This window comes from Pipistrellus kuhlii, unplaced genomic scaffold, assembly GCF_014108245.1.
Source record: "Pipistrellus kuhlii isolate mPipKuh1 unplaced genomic scaffold, mPipKuh1.p scaffold_m20_p_13, whole genome shotgun sequence".
In the NCBI taxonomy this organism is placed as follows: domain Eukaryota; kingdom Metazoa; phylum Chordata; class Mammalia; order Chiroptera; family Vespertilionidae; genus Pipistrellus; species Pipistrellus kuhlii.
In genome coordinates, this window is record NW_023425438.1 from 37,507,978 (window position 1) to 37,532,063 (window position 24,086).

General features: G+C 36.9%; 1 protein-coding gene across 8 annotated transcripts in view; it reads right to left on the reverse strand.

Annotated features, from left to right (window-relative positions):
• The window catches only part of EXOC6B (exocyst complex component 6B), a 462,052-nt gene that overhangs the window by 110,935 nt on the left and 327,031 nt on the right, over positions 1 to 24,086 (reverse strand). For all 8 annotated transcript variants that reach the window (XM_036435703.2, XM_036435699.2, XM_036435697.2 and 5 more), the window contains one exon: positions 6,171 to 6,244. In XM_036435703.2, the coding sequence (XP_036291596.1) occupies positions 6,171 to 6,244 (74 nt within the window). The remainder of the gene's footprint in view (positions 1 to 6,170; positions 6,245 to 24,086) is intronic.

The window sequence follows — 24,086 nt, forward strand, 5'->3', positions numbered from 1 at the left end:
AAAAAGCTGTAGATATCTTGGGATGGCTTTGCTGCATGAGCGTGGTTTGCCAACAATTTCCATTCAGGAGATTTCAGGCAATGTCACTACCAGTTCATTCGGTTTTATAAAAACTCACGTATATCAGAACTAAATAACAGTTGGGACCAAGGAACAGAAAATGTGATATTACTAAAGAAAATAACCTTTTCTTGTTGGTCAGACATGTAAGGTAAACAGCCATAAATTAAATAAATATATAAATTATATAAACAATTATCTGGGGGAGCTGAGAGTCCCTCACAATGAAGGTGAGTAACAGAAATGTGAAATGTTTCAGGGTGGCCTGCAAAAAAGCAGGAAAAGTATAGGACATAAAACAAAGCTGAACAGTAAAAATAAGATTTAAGAAGAGAAATTCAGAAATGGTGGTTTAAAGAAATTAGCTTAGCTCTTAAAGGAGGAAAGATAGACTAGATCCTGGTTAAGTCAACACACACACACACACACACACACACACACACAGTCACGGAGGAAAGGCCACTGGGTGCCCTGTGCACTTGAGTGCCCCTTTGTGGGTCTCTGGCAGATATTTCCAGAGGATCCAATTACCAAGTCTTCCTCCCTGCGTGTAGGATAAGATCTGTAAACTTGGGCTTGAGGCAGAGAAATGGTGATATTGCTGGTATTATAACTGAAAGCGGTGAAATGTGCTGGGAAACAATCACAGGCTGGGTGACTGACACAAAATCAGAGGATGTTATCATATGGTCCTAACTCAAAAGGGAAAAGGGACTGGTGTGAAGAGAGAGAGAAAGAGGCCAGAGAAGCATAGAAGACTTAACAGCAAGCTGGGGCTGTGGATGCCACGGTTCTCTGCTCCCAGCCAGCAGTCCAGGTGCAAAAGAGTAAAAGTACAAGTCATGAATTAGGCATAAAATGACCAGTAACATAATAAACAGTTATTTTAAATGTCTGCTACCCATTTTTGCACATTTTTTGGAGCAGGGACTTAGGCTGGAAAATCTAACAATAGTTATAAAAACGACAAATGAACGTGTTCTGGCCCAGCAGTTCTATTCCAAGAATTTATAAGACTGGCACACTTACAGATAAAAAAAGTATGCATGCAAGGTTTCTCTTTGAAATGGCAAAGCATTGGAAACAGCCAGGTCAGGCAGTAGGGATCGCTTAAGAAAATCATGGGGGAAAACCACAGTGGATTATTATGCAGTGGTGAAAAAGAATGAAGCAGCCTGGCTTTCTGATACTGAAATCCTTCTAACCTACACTGCTAAATGAAAAAAAAAAAAAAAAAAAAAAAAAAAAGGAGTATGTATTTGCAATTACTTTTATATGTATAAATATTTCAAAACAACACAAAAAGTTAACAGCAGCAGTTACTCTTGGGAGAAAAATTTATTGACCATGCATGAGTCTTTCACCAATGTTATATTTTTTGATCATGAACCAGGTGAATGCTCTATCCCAATACTATAAAAATATTTACATTATAAATATGTTCTAAAATAATTAAGGTCATTGGAAATCTCACAGTCTAATAATCTATGTAAGTAAAAATCAGGTTTAAAATATTATACACACAGTAGGAACCTGATTTTGTATAAACTTATATAAAGGTAGAGAAATTGAAGAAAATATTTTTTCTCTTGTTTGAACTTTTATGTACTTTCCAAACTTTCAGGAAGCATATTTTTATAATTAGATAAGCACTATGTAACTTATTTCAACAACATATGCACATCTTATTTGTATATTCAGTTAAAACTGGTGTTAACACGTGCACAAATACACACAATGTACACACACACTTTTAAACAAAACTTAAAACCAGCTATTTTCTATGCTTGAAATACCTTCTGCCTAACTTTCTTTCAGTTTAACTCTCTACCTTTTCCATGTATAAAACCTCTTCATTTTATAGCCTCTTTTGGTACCTTTAGATATAATCTTGCTCTTGACGTGCACTGCTTATTTTGCATCATTTATATGAAAGTCTTATATCCCAACTGAAGTGTTAAGTTGGGATCTGTTTCCCCATTCCTTCATTTGGGCTGGCCTTGTAACTAGCTCTAGCCAATAGAATAGATGGTTTGCTAGTTCCAAGTATAGGCCTCAAGGCACATTTCCTCTTGTCTCTTGGATACGTGCCAAGCTGAATGTGAATAAGCCTGGGTCAGGCTGCGTCTGGGTGAGAGATCACACGGAGCAGAGAAGAGTGGAACTAGCCAAGGCATACTAGACCAGGGCAGTCCCTGGCCAATCTAGCAAACTGACCCCAAGCCTGCGTGAGCTCAGCTGAACCTATTGTGAACTGCCAATCTGTAGAAACTCGAGCTAAATAAATGGTTCTTGTTTTAAACCAATCCATTTGGAGTGAAGTGTTACATAGCAAAAGCTGCAAATATAATTGAAATATACATAATGACTTCATCCTTCCAATGTAATACATATCAGAATGAATCTTATATTAGAATCTAGTATTTGCTGATCACCTCTTTGCTCCTGGAGAGCAGGGACTGTATCATATTCATTTGTGTATTCCCATAGCACCTATGTTGTGTTTTGTTCAAAGTAGTCACTCAGAATTTGATAAACTGAAATAGAAATCAACAATCAACTGAAGTTCAAATTCTCATGTTCATCAGCATTACCTATGGAATGTTTAACAAGAAAAATATAATCATAGTACTGTTAAAGAATCAAGTAACTACTGAGAATCTACTATTGGTTTTTATTTTAATTTCCAATTATTTTAGGCCAATAAGTATTAGTACTTGGAGTGTACATGCCCTTCCTTCAGATAGTTCATACATAAACGAGTCCTAAAGTTGTCCTTCTCAAGATTCAGTATTTATCCAAATTTAGATTTTGATAGAAATATGCACTTGTATTTAGTATATGAATGTGAAGTTGTACTGCAATACTACATTTATGAGCTTGGAAATATAGAAAGTATAAAGTGGGAAAGGAGATTTTGATGTTCACTGTCTAATTCACATTATTAATAGCAGGTTTTCTAAACCCAGAGATCTGATAAATGAGACATATATGGAAATGTACTAAAGCTTCAAAGTGCTATACAAAAGCAAAATATCATGAAAGCTTGTATATTCAAAATGTCATTTCAGTCTTTTCCTTAAGTAGTAGAAAAATTAGAAGACAGGACAGGTGAGAAAGGATGAATAGTTTTGCTATCCATGTCTAATGTGCTTCCTAATGAAATTCTATAGCTTTTAAATGACACTCTGCTATTATAATCTACAACGAGATGATTTCTTCGCATATTCCAGGTTTTGAATATTTTAAAAATTATCACCCACTTGAGAGAACATGAAAACATGCTCAGAATGAACACACTCATGAACAGAGAGATAAATGCACTTACGGACAGAACTAGTAAAAGAACATCCTGCTTCACTGAACTGGGAACATGCCCTCCTCTTGCATGGGCATGCTCCCTATAACTTACCCTAACTCTAACTTCTTCCTTTTAGCATCTGCCATTCCTGTTTATTGTTATATTTGACTTATAAAGGGCATGCTTTTCAGTTAATAAGATGGCTACGGAATCAGAAGGTTTAGATAGGCTACATAAATAAAAATAATCAAAATCTGTGTTGTTAATATGTTTAAAAGAAAAACATAGAAGATAGAAGACCAATAAATCAGAATAAAAAGCCCATCCCCCAAATTGGGGTTATTGATGCTATTAATAAAAACATAAAGAGTCAAAGGGTCTAAGTTAAGTGAGACGGATTTTAGCCAACTTAAGAAATATCTTTCTCATAATCAAACTGTCATAAGGTGGGCCTTGTTGCTTTGGGGCAGTTGAGTTCTCTTCAAGGAGGAAATCAAGCACAGCTGGGGTGCTGTCCAGCCAAAGGTTATACTATATGATTTTTAAGATTAGTTCCCAGCCAAAGAAATTCCTTAACTCTATTTTAGGATTCCAAAGAGCACATGCAAAGGACACAGATTCAGACATTAATCATGCCTCATTTGAAGTCTAAATACCTCCTTTGGAAATGTACTCCCAAGCTTTTTATTTATAGTTTGAACATCTCCACAGTTCAAAATAAGAAGTCTCCTTTTTAAAAATGCTCACTTTCAGTAAGTTATGAAAATGACTAAGATAACTGTAAAGAAGATCGATATTTTCAGCATCAGGCGTGGAAGGATAATTTTTCTCACAATAATTCAACCTACCTGCGACCTCCTGATAATGAGCTGCAGCCTGAGAGCTAGGAAAGGTTTCCAAATGACCTGTTAAAAAATCTAAGCTGCTCTAATGGGGACAGACATTAATAGAAATTAGGTGATCAATACAATAGGAAGACATACTCTCTCTTTACTAGTAAAATTTTGAGGTTTAGGGTTCTATTGCTAAAACATCATAAAAGGGTGTGGAGAACATAAATGTAACAGGAAACAGGAACTTCAGCATCCACAGTGCTCACTGAGAGCTCACAAGTGCCTGCACACTGCCCCCAGAGTCACCTTGTTTCGGCTGTGCTCTAACTCATTCCCTTCGTTAGCATTTTCTATGAACACTGGTTGCTTTCCATAGGGACCAAAACCACAAACTAGAGAGAATGACCACACTTCCTTCTCATGAATAGTGAGAAGGGAAACATTTCTTCCTTGGATGCGATTCTCCAATGAAATTCAATTTCTGCTTTCCAAGAAAAGCCAATTGGTTCTGAAGTTTCTGAGAAGAAACAAGAGGAAAAGTCCAACAGATCCACTCCACAGAACCTAAAGCAAAATCCCAATCTTTCAGCCTCAGATCAGCCAACGGGTTAAAGCCTGAATGTCTCAGCTGAGTTGCTGAATCCACAGGTGGAAGGTCTTAACGTAGAAAGAGATACTGAGCTCCACTTGTGACCATGCTGAGAGAGCCTTTATGTGTAAGCGAACCCCCGCCTCGGCCCTCAAATATTAAGTTGACACACGTTTCTGGGACGCGGCCTGAATCCTCAAACTTTGGCGGATCTATAGAGACACAATTTTCTGTTTTCTGCTTAACAGGGCTTTCCAGAATTGTCATCAGATGACAGATTACACCACCCATCACAAGGATTCGGGGGTAGCTCCAGCCATCCATTATGGGGCAAAAGCTGTTCCAGCATGAATCAAGTCACAGTGGTAAGGAGACTACCGGTACAGCTTTAAGAAATACCCTGGGCATCTAAAAGTTTTCAGAATGCAAACTATGTCAGCTCTGAAAACAAGAGGCACTGCATCATTATGGCAGGAGAAACAAAGCCAGCCCCCTTCTTAAAACAGACCAAAAAAAAGATTGTTTTAATAGGAGAGAAGCATCAGTCATTGATTCTTACTTCATTCACACTTTCTATCCAACCCCATCCATCTTCGGAGTGAAGAGATGACAGAGCCCAGTTCACTTTCTCCTCTTTAGGCCCCCGCCATCCTGCTCCTCTGTACCCAAACCACCAAGGCCTACCCACCATTTCAACCTGCAGGCCACAGCTCTACAGAGCAAGTCTTTCTCTCTGATGGGCTTGCAAAGCTCTGGTATGCATAGGGACACGTTTTCATCATGTTACTTTATTGGGGCTGCCTGTCAGGTTAGCGTGCGTGGACAGGGCCTTTGCTAATCATCTTCTAAAATGACCGTTTAGTCACTCATGGCTGACCACATTCCACAAAGGAGAGGACGGGAAGACTTAAGGCAACAGAAAAAAAGTCAACAAGCCTAACCAACAGTCCAGAATGTAAAATATTTCATTTTCCTTAAATGCTGCTGCCTCATTATCTGCAAACAAAAGTTCTCTAGGCAGGCAGTCTCTGCATCAGTGCACCTGCTTAGCATTGGTTTGCTGAGTTATCTTTCTGCTGTGTCTGCAGAAGCCAACTATAACACAATGGGTCGCATCACTTGAGGGTCACTTGAGTCCCTCTACTCTTTGGGTCCCTCCTCCCACCTCCTGCCTTCCCTTCTACCCACAAAACCTTTAACGCCACCATAGCTAAGGATCCCAGATAGCTAAATAAAAGAGGTGGCCTCAAACAGAGAAAAACCCTTAGGTCTCCAGTGTGAATCGCCAATGCCAATCCCCCCGTCCCTCCCCTTTTTCCTTAAGACCTGATGGTCTTCAGTCACACATCTTAAAAGAAAAACAAAAAACAAAAACACAAAGACTTACTTGTCTCAAGTCGATGAAGGCCAACTGCAGCGTGTCCTCCTGGAACCCAGGCACCGGGCCGGATCTGGCAAACTCTGTGGGAAAGAAAAGAGGATAAAAAGCGCCTTTAACTAACCATGGACAGGGAGATTGGCAGACGGATGACAGGGAAGACAAGAGAGGCTGGGGGAGAGGAGGACCGAGCTTCTAAGGAGTCATGTCTCTCTCCCTTCAGCTTCTTTGTTTGCCCTTCAAAATTCGTGTCATCAAAACACCATTAATTCCAGCATCCTGACAGCAAGGAAACTGTACTAATTCGACCTGAAATTTATTCCCATGAGCTGCGCTGGGCTTCAGAGTATTTGTTTTGTGAATGGACAAACAACTTGCAAAGGAGGAGGGAGTGGGGGAGAGAAAAAAGTTTTTCCTCTCAACACAATAAAATCTTCAGCTGTGAAACTCTTTTCAGTTCCGAAAGCTATTTATATTTTAGATCGCTAAAGGAATTTTCCAATTTCACGCCTGTCACCTCATTCCCCAAGCATTTATCAAAAAAATATTCCCTGCCACATCATTAATTATTCCCTTACTGATTATTTGCATTATCTCATGAGTGCACTATTGCCAACACACCAGGCACACACGCACACACCAGCAGCAGAGGCGCCCAATGCAGTGTTTGGCTCTTGAGCAAAAGCGTATTTGCAGATATAGAAAAGCCCATCAAAAATCTTTCTTTCTACAGAAACTTGGGGAACATTTGCACATGTCCTTCTTTCTAATATAGTTTTTCTTCTTAACTTCTACTTCTTATTCCACTTTCGAACCTTCTTTTTCTTTTCTTTACTCCAATTTAGTCTTAGGTAAAAAAAAAAAAAAAAAAAAAATAGACCATGTGAATGCAATTTGCAATTTATAGCAGTGCCTTGGGTACATGCTCAGTTTATGACTCTGGCTTCTATATCATTAACAAGAAGATAACTGCACAGGGCTACAGGGACAAATACTAGTAACAGTTAAAAAATGTCAAATTTTATTGTCCCTAGGGCTGCTTATTATGAAATCAAAAGGTCTTGGATAAGCCCCCTACACAGGAGTGTGTGTATGTGTGTGTGTATGTGTGTGTGTGCACACAGAAAATTTAAAAGGTGGACAGTTATTATATCTTGAATTCTGTCCGTGAAGCCAAAGTGTGATGAACATTTAACATCAATCTACTACTCAAAAATAACCTCAAAAATAACTCGAGAATCTGCTTAGAGCAGATATGAAAAGGAATGCTTTCAATTATATTTTCCTCCAGGAATGAATTTAAGAAATTATTGAGAGTTGATATCATGCTTTCCTTTTGAAATTAAATAAAATCCATCAGGATATTTGCATATTTGTCTGGAAAATCACTTTAAACAACTAGTAGCTGGATAGATTCAAATGGCAATGTGTGAACAATGATAGAAATATTCCATTAAAAGTATTTTCCACTACAGGTTTCTAAGACATAATAGATTTTCACAAAACCTTGGCCTAACTTTAAAAAATAATGCTACCCAGTCAAGTTGCAGGGATTATGAAAATAGTGTGTGCCATGAAGTTATAAACAACTTATTAAAGTGATTAAAATATAGCACAAATGTACATAAAAGATTCTTACTTTAGACATTTCAAATAAAAATTATTCATAAATTAAGAAGACAAACTATATACCACAATTCACATAACTGTTTCTATTTGCTATGAAAAAAAAAGTTAAAATGTCATTTATAAATTAATTCTATCATATGATAACCCAAGTGATTAAAGCTTTAAAAGAGTAAAATTCTAAAACTGTACAATACTTGATGAGGGCCTAGTTAATAGAAAGCTTGACATAATCCATCCTTCATATCTTACAATAGCCATTATCTGTGATAACCTTGTATAAAGCAAAGCAGCTGTTGAAGTCGCACGTACAACGTTCCCATTATATGCTCCCGTAGAAAGCGGTTCTTTGAATTATGGCCACAGCCCCTCTCTTTGACAGCTTTGATTGTCAGATGGTCAGCTTCAATAGGCCTCCCACGCAACGTGGTTTCACCCAAGGCTGGTAGATTTCTACTACTGCGACTGCATGACTCACGGCTGTGCTGCATCATTTAAAGTAGGAACCCTACTCGAGTCAAAAATGCATGTTCTAGCAAGATGTTCTACTGCCTACACATGAGCAGCTCCGGAGAGTCACCCTGCAATGCATGGTTTGAGAGCTGGCTAAACAGTCTTGAATCTCCTTATTGGGCTTGCTCCCTGGAGCTCACAGGTTAACCTGATGAAACCCTCAAGATTCTGGATGTGATACATACTTAGTTCTCAGAGTCTCACTTTATAGACCTCATCTTTATGACATATTGAATCTTCCAGATTCCCAGAGGACATGGTGGCCTTTTAGATTTGACTTTCCTTTTATAAATCAGAAAATCAAAGAATGACAACTGCATCAAGATATGACAAAGTAAATATTAATTTTCATGTAGAGCTTATGGAAATGTCTAATTACAATATAGTCAACTTAATATTTGTATTTTTTTCTCACTGTCTTATGTGTGTGATTGTTGTCATCCCATGTCAATAGTAAACTCCTTAAGGATAAAGAACATATCACAGAATCTAACAAGTATTCAAAACAGTAAATGTGTATCAAATACTTATATATTAAATAAATAAGTTACAAAAATAGCAAGATTCAGTAATCACACAAACTCTTCACTGCGCAATAACAATCTTTTGATCACAACATGTAAGGTGTTATAACATGAACATCAATGAACAGGCTTTAGGAATTTATAAGTTCCCTAAAATTAGGTGCACAATGATTTAGGGGATAGGCTCTGGGGTCATAAAAATCAGAGTTTGAGCCCAAGTTTCCCTAGCTCTATGGCCATGGGAAAATTAATCTCCTTATACTTCAATGTCTTTATCACCAAAATGAGAATAACAGCGCATTCCTTATAGTGCTGCTTTGCGGATTGCATGAAATAACACATGTAAAGCAGTTGGCAGAGTGCCTGGCATATCATAATTGATTATCATTACAATTAGTTTTTGGTGTGAATATGCATTTCTCTGGGAAGAAGATTCATAGCTTTTCCTGAATTCTCAGAGGCTTGGTGACCAAAGGTTAAGAAATAATTGTAAACCCAGGACAAAACATTAAAAGAAATTCAGCTACCATTCAGTGAAGAGTTGGCATTGCAAATTTATTTACAGGCAAGTACTTCAGTGCTTCACTGAAAGGAAGTTAATATGATAATTAGCCACAGCAATTTTTCATTGCAATTATTTTAAAAATTCAATAAGTGCATAAAATACATATTTAGTTTGTAACTCAATGTATCTTTGAAAACATGACTACTGTCCTAGAATCAATTTTTTTAGATATATCAAAAATGTTGTTTGCATAAAAAAGTGTGAATATTAAAAAAAATAAAATGAAAATTTGTATAGTCTGATTTCAAATATATAAAATGTAATATGCATCAAAGACACACAATAAGCACTCATTTCATAATGTTAACTGAGGCTGTTACTGAGAGGCGGTTTATAAGAGGGCTTTATTCTTTTTATATCTTATAAAATTTTAAAATGAGGAAAGGCCACTTTTATAATAAGAAAATGAAGTAGAAGGACACACACACACACACACACACACACACACAAATTATTTAGTGGTGCTCATTTAGTAGTACTTTTTCTAGTGAAAAGAGATATAAGTTGTTCAAGATTTATCATTATCACCTGAGATTGATTTACACACCCAAATTCCCAGGTGATAGAATGTGCCTGATAATTTTGAATTAAAATGATAGAAAGGAGGAAAACCACACACAGGAGGGAGTAAGAAGCTCCCAGCCAAAAACACACTGATGCATGCAAAAACTGATTCTATGGACACACAAGTCTCTTCAGAGTCACGAATGAAAACCTTCTTCTTTTGACACCACAGAAAAAGGAACATGCAAGCAATTCTGGCCAAAAGGAGCTGAAATAAATAGGGCACAATGCACCAGACCCTTTCTGGACTTGCCTCTGGATTCCAATATCTGTAGGTTTTCAGACTCTAAATGGTTAAGGCAACACCGAAATTTCCATAACCTGAAGTTCTACAGAATGGCCTTCCTATTGCAAAAATAACAGGGTGCTTGTTCTACTTAGCACAGAATCAAACCTCACCTTTGACCATCTCATATGACTTGGGCACTGACAAGTTCCAATGAGGCTGGCAAGAAAGCTTCCTCTTAGGAAACTTGTTGAGGTTGGCAAAACCCCTGAACAGCACCAAACCATCCTACAGAAAGCCCTCTCTCCTCAGCAGCTCTTCCCTGCCCTGCTCCAACATGGGATGGTTCCCAGAGTTGAAACTGGTATCACTTTGAAAATGTGAAAAATCTTTTCAAGAGGAAATCGCCAACTCATTGGATTTAATTTTCATTAAACATAAATTAAAAGGAGGTATAAAAGTTACAGAAAAGAAGGCATACTATCAAGTAAAGATTTCAACCAGGGAAAGAAGTTAACACGAAAAGAGTATTTTACTTACCAAATAGCCAACATTCCCTCCCATTCTCACATACATATAATTAAACCTATGAAGTATGATAATCATTTTTAAAACAATATTAATTTCTCAAAAATATCCTGTAGGCTTACATTTCTAATAATATTCATATTATAATGAAATGGAATTAGTAAAGAAGGAAAAAAAAATAGGGATTCAACTAATTTCAAAATGCTTTCTAGATTTCCTAAAGGCTGGTCTTAAAATTACTAACTTTGTCACAAATGGGGGGGGGGGGGGGGAGAAAAATATTTTTTAATTCTTAATTATCAGGCGCATTCACATTTAGCCAAAGAAAAACAAAATATACATTTCTAAGGAGCATAGAACTCTAATTAGAATAAAATGGATGAATCAGTTACAAGGGGCTCTGAGAAGTCAAAATGTCTGCAATCTATATATTAGACAGGACATTTTGGAGTTTATCAAAAGCAAGCTGTGAGAAACAAAATATAAAACCAATTCTTCTGAATCTTTGCAAATTTTCCACAGAACAAGAGTAATTTTCAAAGGAAGATGAACAACAAGGTAAATTTTATTTCAGAAAAATAAAACTACTATAATGCCTGACAAATAGGAAAAATAAAATTGTTAGAAGAAACATTTGTTCAAATAAAAGAAAGTTGAAAAGATAGTAAACAAAATTTTGACCAGTGATCCCGAATAATATCATATACTATGGCTCCCAATGAATTTCCAGACCAGACACTGGATCTGATAGTGTCACCATCCCTCACTGAAAGGATGAGGGATTTGGCCAAAATGCCAGGAGAGAGAAAACTCAGAACCTGGGAGTGCAAAATATGTGGAGTACTTGTTTATATCTTAAGATCATGTCAGGTCACGTGTGGTTTTTGTGGGATTGAAAAAAATAAGAGCTGCTGTTGCTATATTAACATAATGGTTTCCTGGTATCTGGTTCTCTGGAGCAATAGATAAGGAGCATGCTAGACTCAAACTGTGGCTCTAGGGAAGCTAAAGCCTTCTTGCATCACTTCACGCTGGTTCCACTGAGCTAATTACAGAGAGGAGATGATGGTGCCCACAGGGAATGCACTCAAGGCCCTGCTGGTCAGAGAAAGTGGGCCAGAACATAAGGAAATAAGAATTAAGGTGAGAGATATCAATAAGACAGAGGGGTGGGGGTACTAGAGGGAAAAGCTACTTGGAGATTCAACTAACTGTACAAGATGTCCCTCAAAAATGTAGCTCAATTTTGAAAACGCAATGTACTTTAATAAACACTTCCTTTATAATTATTCAAGTGTATGTATACATTTTTGGGGATCACCCTATATTTGTAAAAGTGTGCTTGTATGGACATGTTATCATAAAAACAGCTACCTTTATTTATCCAGGGAATGCCTCTGTGATGTAAATTATTCTTTGCTTCTATGTATTTTAAATATGTAAGTCACTAGATCTTCTACCTTGAGAAGAGCAGAGGACAGTACAGGCCAACTTGAACTTAATTCTAAAGTTTCTATGAGAGAAAACTGATAATAATAAAGTCTGATAGCAAATGCCAAACCAGTACTCCAGATTTATAAATAATTTTTAAAGTTTAATTCTCCAAGTTCAATTCTCCAAGATCCTTTTGCTTTGAAAGACAATTGAAAAGTAGGACAGATAGACATTGCTTTTTAATTATTAGGGAATAAATCCCCTAGAAGCTATGAAATGGCCATAGAAATGAACTTTCATGCTGCTGCGAAGTAAACAGGTCCATCAATCGCCATCTGGCTATCCCTTGAACATACCACCAAGAGGAAAGGAGAGTTCAGGCACTTGCAGTGACTGGTGTCAATGACAGCACACATTCACTTGGAAGCTCTCTTATGAGAAATAAACAGAAAATGGGAGAAGCTGATTTCTATGCCTTGCTTAACATCTATATATATATAAAAGGCTAAGTGATCATCTGTCCATCCGACTGTCTGACTGATCGACCAGCTGGTACATATGACACGCACAGGCAATTTAAAAATAAATGTTGACTGGCCTGTGTGCAATACATATAAATTTCTTGCTGGCACCAATGGCACTTGTGTTTTAATTTTATAATACTCTAATATATTATACATACTATTTTGACATATAATTTTTTGCAGTAATATAATTACTGCACAAATATTTCTTCTAATTAATTTCCTTTTGATGTGCACAAATCTGTGCACCGGGCCACTATTGTAATAATAATTATTAAAACAATTTAATAAAATTAATTGGTTTCATCTAGTAAAACAAACTAGAAAACAATTCTGTTCAAGGTCTAAAGAAAGATGATGTAAGTTCCTACAGTGTCATGAAGTCTAAGGGACACTTAGTACCTTTGTAAAAACACAGTGCTACTCTTTATCAAAAGAAATTATATTCTATTTTTTCTTTTGTTTCCCTTGTCCAAGGAAATATATCAGGAAAAAGTATTGCTACAAGAAATGTCCAAGATATCACTGCCTTTCTTTTCTTCAAGGATTTTTATGATTTTGAGTCTAATATTTAAGTCTTTAATCCACTTTAAATTTATTCTTGTACATGGTGTAAGAAGATGTTCTAGTTTCGTTTTTCTACATGTATCTGTCTAATTTTCCCACCATTATTTATTGAATAGTACCCTATTGTATGCTTTTGCTTCCTTTGTCAAATATTAATTGACCACAAAGGTGTGGGTTTTGTTTCTGGACTTTCTATTCTGTTACATTGGTCTACATATTTGTTTTTATGCCAGTACCATATATTTTGATCTTAAGTAATGTGATTCCTCCAATTTTGTTTTCTTTCTCAAGATCACTGTGGCTATTAAGAGTCTTTTGTGGTGCCAAATAAATTCTTGGAACATTTATTCTAGTACTGTGAAATATGCCACTGGTATCTTAATAGGAATTGTGTTGAATAGATTGCTTTTGGTAGTATGGATATTTTAATGATAATTCTTCCTATCCATGAACATAGTATATGTTTCCACTTACTTGTATCTTCTTCAATTTCTTTCCTTGGTGTCTTTCTAAATATAGGTCTTTTACATCCTTGAGTAAAACTAAGAAGTTGTGCTTGGTTGGCATGGCTCAGTGGTTGAGTGTTAACCTATGAACCAGTAGGTCACAGTTAGATTCCCAGTAAGGGCACATGTGGGCTTGGTACACACACACACACACACACACACACACACACACACACACACACATCCTACCTAATAAAAGAGAAACCGCACTTAAATTGACTGCACTTTCACTATGCCAACAAGCCCTGCCCACCAGCCAATCAGAGCAAGCATGCAAATTAACCCAATCAGGACGGTGGTTAATTTGTATATCCAGGCCAGAGAGAAGACTGAAGACAAAGTAGAAAAAAGCCAAGTGCTACAGAAGAGAGCAAAACTGTGGAGAAGCAATGGGGTGGTGGAGAAGGCAGGGAAGCAGGCGAGGCAGGAAGAAGGGAGGAAAGCAACTGCAGCAGGAAGTCCTATTGCAGGAATCTTCCTGCAACAGGCACTAATATATATTTATATATTAAACTAAAAAGTTTTTTCACTGCAAAGGAAGCCATACTCTAATATACATACTATTTTGACATATAATTTTTTGCAGTAATGTAATTACTGCATGAATATTTCTTCTAATTAATTTCTTTTTGATGTTCATGAATCTGTGCACCGGGATAAGGAGCTGGGTGAAAAAGGTGAAATGATTAAGCAAAAAACCCACAAAACTCATAGACACAGATAACAATATGGTGATTAGCAGAATGGAAGGGGGATATGGGCTAAGTAGGAGAGGGTATAGGAGATATAAATGGTGATAGAAGGAGACTTGACTTGAGGTGGAGAACACACAATACAAAATGCAGATGATGTTTTATAGAATTATATACCTGAAACCTATATGATTCTATTAACAAATGTCACCACAATAAATTTAAAAATAAAAGTATTTTTAAAAAATACTCTACATGATAGATGAGAATACTTTCACTGCATTCACTAAATTAAACATAGTGACTTTTATATTGTGTGATTATTTGTAGAGGAAGAAGTGGCAGAAAAATGCCTTGCCATATCGTACTGGACTTTCCCTTAATATTCCACAGAAAAATATTAGCCAAAAAACAAACAAACAAATAAACAAAACCCCTCACAAAATTAGCAAAGGATGTCCTAGGACTTGAGCTTACATTCCAAAATTCTATAACTGAAAAGAGCCCTAGTAATTACCAATAACTTTCACAGATGAAAAAATTAAGGCCAAATTGGTTAAGTCAGTGAACCAGTTAGAATCAAATCCCTCTCAGTCTATTTCAATATGCATCTCTCACCTGGAATGTCTAAAAACAAATATTCACTTTACATGTTCCTTTATATACATACTAGAGGCCCTGTGCACAAAATTCATGCACGGGTTGGGTCCCTAGATAGTCCTGGCTGGTGATCAGGGCCAATCAGGGCCTTCCTTCCCCCAGCTGCTGCCTGCCAGCCGCAGGCCTAAGACTTCCTTCCCCAGGCTGCCAGCTGCTGGCCGGGGCCTTCCTTCATTCCAGGCTGCCCTCTAGTGGTCAGCACACATATAGTGAGAGGTTGAACTCCTGAGGGGACAATTTGCATATTAGCCTTTTATTATATAGGATTACACATTCTTTTCTAATTAGGAAACAATAAAATCATGAAGTTATGTAAAGTCACACCTCTTCTCCAATATTCCAAATCCTTTATGATTTTGCAAAATAAGGGTCGATTTCATAATAGTTCTTTAAAACTATGGTGAGAAGTAGCCTCTCCCAGTTGGGAACCAGCAGTGCTTCTGTGCATAATCTCTAGGACCACTGAGGATCTGCCATAAGAGGGTGGGATTCCTGAGAGACGAGAAAGACTGGTGTTCTGAAGAAGTAACTTTATACCCTTGATATTTTTACTATGCTTTTAAGGACTTAATTTTATCCATGTGTTTGTTCAGCACTGATTACTCTGTTGTATGAATATATACACAAAGCTATGGATATTTGAAATTTTACATGGAGAATTCTATATGTTAAATGCCATATAGAATTCTCCATGTAAAATTTCCAATTCCCTTAGAAAAGCACTGTCCAAATAGAAATGCAAGCCACATGTGAAATTTAAAATTTTCCAGTGAACACATTAAAAGAAGAAAAAATAATTTTAAAATTAATAATAACTTATTTGGCCCAATATATCTAAAATATTTTAATATCAACATGAATTAATATTTTAAATATTATTCAATAATATTTTTTCAAAATCCAATATGTATTTTACACTGACCACACATCTCATTTCCGATGAGCTGCATTTCAAATGCTCAGTGCCACTCATGGCCAGTAGCTGTAATGTTGGTCAGCGCAGCTTTGGATGATGTTAATTGTAGTGAATGTAAACCAAAATGAAATGTGCAGAGAATGACTTCAGATTTTGAAGTGATTAAAAAAAAAGAGCACTCGCAAAATTCATAAAAATCTGAAATCTATTTTTACATTTGCTCTGAAATAAGGATTAAAGCACATGTCCACAATCTATGTGATGGATTTATTCAGCTCATATGTTTAAAATGTCACTTGCTGAGATGGCTGTATGCTTTGCAAATTCTTCAGCATGCCTATCAGTAAATTTTTACATCAACTCTATAAATCCTTCTGCTAGTATTCTTACCTTTCTTCTCTTCATCCTATTTCCTCCTTTTTTTTAAAAAAAAAAAATGTTTTTATTGATATTTTAGAGGGAGAGGGAAAGAGAGAAACACTGATGCGAGAGAGAAACATTGATCAATTGTCTCCTGCAACACACCCAACAGGGGATTGAATCCACAACCTGAGCATCTGCCCTACTGGGAATCAATCTGGCAATTGTTTGGTGCATGGACCAATGCTCAACCAACCAAGCCATACTGGCCAGGGCCCATTTTATCTTTCTTATATTTAGCTTATTATTTTTTCAATGTATCCTGTTGAAACTAGTCTTAGACCATTTGTGAGAAACAGTAGAATATAAATTTTTAAATGATGACAGTTGATTAACATATTAAGTTTCTGGACAAAGTTCTCTGTTTCCATTACCCAGCCAACGATGACAATCTTGATCTTTAACTGCAAAATATTTTATAAGTGTACAATATAAAATAAATGCTGAACAATTAAAAGGAGAGATATCAAGACTCACAGGCGGGGAGGTATGTCTGACTACACTATGTAGAAAACTCAAAGTCAGAGAAATGAGTAAGGCAGGTTCCACATGGGATGTTTCCCAAGTAAAATGAGCTAGATTTTTTTTTTTTTAAGTCAACACAACTCTTTTCAAACTGATAGTAGATAATGTTTCTTTGGTATACATTTAATGAAAGTTTTCACAATTTGCTAGGAAAACTAGTCTCACAGTCTAAGCTGAAGTGGACATTTCATTAGCTAAGACAACTGGGATTATGGAACTTTCTGGAATTTACTTATGTAATTTTGGGCTAATCATATAAGCTCTTAGTGCCAGATGTCTCAGCTGTAAAACGAAGGTAATTATTCATTTGCTTAAAGCTATGTAACTGAATCAAATATAACCTTGAAGATATAATAAAGACTATATACCTGATCTTTGTCCCCAGCTCCTGGCATAGAATTTCAAACTCTCTTGGAAGCTCCTGAGTAACAGGAATATATCTTGTTATTCATAATGAGCTCCTGTGAACCATACATAAATTTACACTAACAAGGTAACTGGAGGTAGGCCCTTAGGTTGCTTAAAGGAGGGGCTGGGCAAGCTATCAATAGAAAGACCAAGCCCTTGAGGAGAGGGTTGAAATGTTCGGCCCATCCCCAATCTCCAGGGAGGAGAGAGGAGTTGGAGACTGATTTCAGTCATGTAGTCAATTATTTACTAAATCATACCTATGTAAAAATCATCCCATGTAAAAACTCTGCACACTGAAGTTCAATGGATCTTCCTAACTGGGGAACACACTGGTATGCTAGAAGGGTGAGATGTCCCAATTCCATGAGAAGGGGACATGGGGACTGTGCTGCCTTCCTCCTCCCCAGGACCCTGCCCTATCCACATCCCATTTGGTGCTCCTGAGTTATATAATTTAAAAGAAAATTAATCATGAATACAGCACTTTTAGTGAGTTTTGTGTGTTTTTTTTTCTAGTGAATTATTGACCCCAAAGGGGATGCTGGGAACCCTGAATCTGTAGTCAGCTAGGAAGAAGTGCAAGTGGCTTGAGGTTATCTGAGACTTGTGGCTGATATCTGCTGAAGGGCAGATTTGTGAGAGTGCAGTGAGCACTATCACTGGTTAGTTAGTGTTAGAATCAGATTTGAATTGTAGGACATCCAAGTGGTGTCATAGATGTGCTATAGGAACACAAGATCCAATTCAGATGAAATGTAATATAACTTGATATTGGGTCCATTTTAATATTTAGGTTTATAGCCAAAGATGTTTCACATTAATGTAAAAACTGGAATTGAATAATGTATTAAAATAATGACAATCATTTTCCCTATCTGACCACTTATTCAAAGAATAAAAAATTTAAAAATATTAAATTAAAACAAGTCTTCATTTATTAGAAATCATTTTCCATGTGGCAAAGTACAAAGTTCTGCATATCTTGCCTGGAAAAAGCTACTATTTTTTAGCTTTGTTTCTTTGCTTCATAGAATTATTTTAGTGTTAGTTGAGAATCCCCCACCTACTGAAATTTTAATGTAAAGTAGTAAAACAATGATCCAACTGAAACCAAGGGTCTTGATAACTTTGATTAAAATTAGTTTTAACTCCTAGCGTTAGACATAGTATGTCTATGCCTCTCAGAGACCTAGACTTGCCACAGATAATCTACAACCCCCAGGGCAGTAGGAGACAGTAGCCCTGGCCTGATAATGGTCAGACTCCCTGGACCTCTGGCAGGGTAAGATAACATCTCGACCTAAATTCTGTTTCAGTACCTGAGCCCTAAGGTGGAACCACCCCTTGGCTACTTTCCCATGAGATCAGACAGAAGGATCCTGGGGGGGGGAAAACCTCAGAACTGTCTTCAAGACCTGAAGAAATGATTCATTGTCTTTACCTCACCTCAGACCAATCAGCTCACAGCGTGATCATGAACCCCTAACCCACAGTGTCTTGTGATTTGACCTATATAATCTGTTTCCTACCAGATTGGGGGGGGAGGGGGGGAGGAGAGAGAAAGGGTTAGGCTTTTGAGCATAGCTTCCTATTCTCCTGAATGGCTCCATTCATAATAAAATAACTAATATTTCCCCACTGCAATTCTCAGTATCAAGTGTTTGGCTCTACTAGCACTGGGTGGAGGAATTCTTTCTGTTTTGTTACAAAAACAAAATTCTTTCTGTTTTGTTAAACGATTGCATTAGATCGGTGATTTTCAACTGCTGTACTGCAAGAAATTTAAAACATGTAATACCTGATCATTTAGTCAGGAGTGCTAACCTCTTTTCCCTTAGATTGTCAAATAAAATAATGACAACAGCCAACATAATAGCCATCCAGTATGAAAGAATCAAAACTATACCTACTTCGTTGGCCAGAACAGCAAAAAAATATAACGTATTTTTGGTGCATAGCAGAATTTTAGTAACTAGTTTATATTGCCATGAGATGAAAAGAGTTGAAAAAAATCTCTGCATTTGATCAATATCAACATAAATACTGGCCTGCCATTCTGGTTACACAGATTAATGAATTTATTTTCTGAGTTCAACATCTAAACTTAGGATCCATCTCAATAGAAAATACAAACTTTGCCACTTAAGAGCTCAGTTTGGAGTGTGTTTTTCCTTTTCTTTTTTTCTCCCTAAAACAGACAAGCAAGAACAAAAGAAGGAGAAGAGAATCTCCGTCAGTGAAACCTGAGACCTTGAGCTGTAGTAATAGGTAAGGGGCCAGGAACTGCCTTCAGAACAGAGCTCCAGGGGGAGTGTCAGGGCACTTGTAGTCCTCAGCAGGGCTAAGAGAGGAAGAGATGGTGTTCAAAGAGAAGTTAGGTTTGTTGGAGGAAAAGGAAATGAAAATAATTGTTTCTTAAAGTACATAAGCACCTTCTTTCCATGACAAACTGGTGCTTTTAAAAGGAATACCCTAAGTGCTAGAAGATACAGGAGGTAAAAGAGCATCTCAAGTATAAAAAGCACTCCTGTCTTTAAAACAGTCCTTGTTGAAAAGTCCTCAAAAATGATTTTCTAAGGAAAGTAGAGAATCTCACTAAAAAATTTCCCTGGTTAATTGCTGAGGCAGGAGCTCAAGCTACACCTTGTCTCCATCCATTGACAAGCAGGCAGCTGACAAAGAGATTCCAGTGAGCCAGAGAGGAAGGCAGGCCCTAGTATGACTACTGGGATTTGGTGAAAACCTGAGGAGACTTGAATTTCTCCAGAAAGGCACTTCATCCAGAAAGAAAGGGCAGAGGAAGAGACAAAGAAGATAATTTTTGTCTCTTTCAAAGTCAATTTCTGAGTTGTTTACAAGTGCTGATTCAACTACATTAACTTCCATTCATTCCTCATCACTCTGCAATCTGGCTTCTACCACTCTATCTCCACTAAAAGTACTTCCAAAATCAGCTTGGCTTCCTTTTTATGAACGCAACACCTTTTCAGACCATATCTTACCTGACATTTGCATGTACTATGTAGTATTTAAGGCATGGTTATGCTAAAAATAAATAAATAAATAAATAAATAAATATTCATTTATCTGAAATCCAATTTCCCCTCTGAAATTCGGATTTAACTGGGTATCTTGTTTTTTTATCTGGCATCCCTACTCTTAACTAGTTTCTGTATCTAGTCGCCCCTTCTATATTATTTTTCACAATTTTGCCACAGTGACTTCTATAAGGGAGCAAATGATGATGTCACTTTCATGCTTAAAATACATAAACAGCTTCTTGTGTACTTAGAATAAAGTACAGTTGGCCCTTGAACTAAGCATTGACCCCACACAGTCGAAAACCTGCACGTAAATTTTAACTCCCCCAAAACTCAGTTGTTCCTGGGTATCTGTGGGAGTCTGATTCTAGGACCCCACAGACATCAAAATCTGAGGATGCTTGAGTCCCATATATAAAATAGCATAGATCAGTGCATACATTAAGCCCTCCACATCCATGAACTCCCAACATGGACGAAACAGGTGCTTACTGAAAAAAATCCACATGTAAGTGAACCAGCGCAGTTCAAGCTTGTGTTGTTCAAGAGTCAACTGTACATACTTCTTAGTAAGTCCCGCAATAAGCCTTGCATTGTTTCCTTTTGGTTACCCTCATTTCATTTCACCCTATTATCCAGTCATAATGAACTAGTTTCAATTCTCTAACATGCCATGCTCCTTATTTCCTCCCTGAATTTATACAAATACCCACCTTTGCCAGAACACACTTCACAACCTTCCTCATCCCACTTGAATGGCTAACTCCCAGCTATGTGGTGCAATTGGAAATACTAGTACAACCCACTCACATCATATAAGTCATTAAAAAGATATTTAAAGAGATTGAGTGTGTTGTCCACATTCACAGCTACTTAGTGGTCAAACAAAAACAAAGCCTCAGGCCTCAATCCACCTATCCAGGTACACATTATCCCACCCATGAACATACCATACCATCTTCTCCCAAGAAAGGAGTGGGTAATAGAAGTAAATTTGGGATCGACCCACCATTACAGAACCTTACAGGCAAAACTTTAAAAATTCTATATATTGATTCACTAGTGTCTGGAAACAGATTTTCTGCAAAACTTTAAAAATTCTATATATTGATTCACTAGTGTCTGGAAACAGATTTTCTAAATGGAAGTGTCAGCAATGATATTTTCCTCACATTTCCGAAAGTTCATCTTAGAAATATGAAATTGTGAATACTAAGGTGATTTTTGCATCTCTCTCTTTCTCACGCATACCCATACATGTACACATGAACAGGGAAAACAGAGGAAGATAAAAGAGAATATATTTTTAAAATTTGTAATATTAGACTAGATAGATAATTTAATTAAAACAGCAAAAATCAAATCAGAATCTGTTAAATGCTGAAATGCTGGAGTAGGTAATAATGGAAAGGCATGGGTGGTTTTTTTTTTTTTTAATGTTTTATAAGAAGTAGGACTTCATCAACTTTTTTTGAGATATATAAAATGCTGTTCCACCTGAGTAGAAGCTTGCCAACTTTTAGCAACTATTGTTTCCACTGGCTCATTTGAAAAATGTCTCTTTGCAAATCATGAGGATTAAAGAAAAATTTCAAATAATTATTTAATAGTTACTTATAAAGAAACAGTAAGAAAAGGCTTTGGAGACTAAGAAATTACTCTGATACACTCTTTTAACTGTAGGAAATCTGTTTTACCAAGTCTGGAACCAGGGTCAAGTGAGAGGTATTGACATAAAGAGATAATAATAATATATTCTTGACTTTTTCTACTTTGAAATGGCATTTCTTAATCTTTCTGGTCCCCAAAACTTCCAAAGTATATAAAGTTAAGGGGGGGAAAAAGGAATAAAACCTGAAACATCCAAAATAAAAATTGGAAAGGAGCATCAAGTTTGGAATATAACTTTTAAAAAAGTGGCCCTCTCCTTTTTAAAACCTTGCAGCAGGAAAATGGCATTTGGAAACTACCTGCTGTTTAAGTTAACTCTCCTGCTGCCACCCCTACTCCCCCGAATATCCCTTGAAATAAAATCAGGAAGAAAAAAATCTAAAAATTTCAAAGAGAAACCAGTCACTGTCCTTGTTTAGGCATGGAATGAGTACCACATTTACCAAACAGCCCGATCGAATTTAGGGCACTGAGAGAGTTTGCCACAGAAAAAGACGCTTAGTTGGGAATTATGCTCCTTTATATTCAGTCCTTCGTCAATAATATGCCCTACAAACAACCCAAGGTAACATTTGCTACCAGAAAAAGTACTTTGTCTGTGTTGGCCAATCTCTGGAAGCCAATGGCAGAGCTTGACAGTGATGTATAACAAGGTTAGAGCAGCACGATCCATCTCCATTTGCTTGACAAGGATGGCATCTTAGGCCATGGTGAGGAAGAGCAGGTTGCCTGCCCTCACTGCTCAGGTTGGCAGCATCTCCTATCAAGTGACTGGGTGTCTGACAACAGGCTCAAGAGACAATGATGCCTTATCTTCCGGAATTCAAGGAACTTCAGCCCAAAAACGAAATAACTGCTGAGTGGGCACTACTCAATGACCCATGTCTGAGTAAAGCCCTCCCAGAGGGTACAGGGTCCTTCATCCATAGTCAGAGAGAAGTGACATGGCTATTTTAATGGCAGGGAAGCCTTCTATTTGGGTTCTCCAGAGCTAAGAAAGGTGCATCATAAAAGCATAGCACCTAGCATGAAAAACCTTGTAGGTGTTGGGAGACAACCGGAAACAAAGCCGGGCTCTTGTGCTGCCTACTTTTGATGGGAGGAAGATAGCTGCAGTTTGTACTCTTCCCACATACTTTTAGATCTGAGAATCCAGGCTCAATCATGCTTTTAAAAAGAACTGGTAAGGGCCTAGAAAGTGGGGGAGAAAGAAGCCATATCATCCATACATTTCCGGAGAAGCTTTAGTATAGGTTGATTCAGAACTATGTGTCTGAGCATATAATACCAAAGTAATCTTCATCCTACAAATCCCCAGTGCACATGAGTTTTAAGTCTCATTTCTGGTATATATCTACAGTGTTCCAGGTCTTACAGCAGAAACAAGAATGCAGAGAATGAATGAACTGTCGATTACTGTGTGGGAATATATGCAATTACCAACTTAACATTCTCCCTTGAAAATCTGTAAGTTTCACTGCAAATGCTGAAACAAAATAAGAATTAGAAACAAGAATACAGAAGAAAAAAAAAAACAGTGAGAAAAGGGGAAAACAAATGACAGAATGAGTAAAGAAGGATATGCTTTCATAAAGACCAGCTATCTAAATTCCTATATATTCCTAGTAGAGAATGAAAACATTATAAAGAAGAGACATAAAATATTTTTCCAATTCCATTAACCAATCAACCAAAAGACAAAATGCATTAGCCATGGAGCTTGTCTCATGGAAGTTGTCTTCATCATATTAAAGCAATAACAACTAATTATCCTTACATTTTCACCTGTGCAGAGCACTGCAAATTATAGGATATAAGTTTATTTTTCTGCATATAAAAGCTTAAAGTAGATCATCAATCTTTTTACTTTAATGTTTCTCAGATGGAAGAAGGCAGAAAAGGAAAGCTTGTTTTAAAATTATAATTCAGAAAGAAGAGGCTGAGAATAGATGCTAAGGGATCTGAAATTAATGACAATGGAACACACTAAATGTCTTTCAGTAGTCTACCCA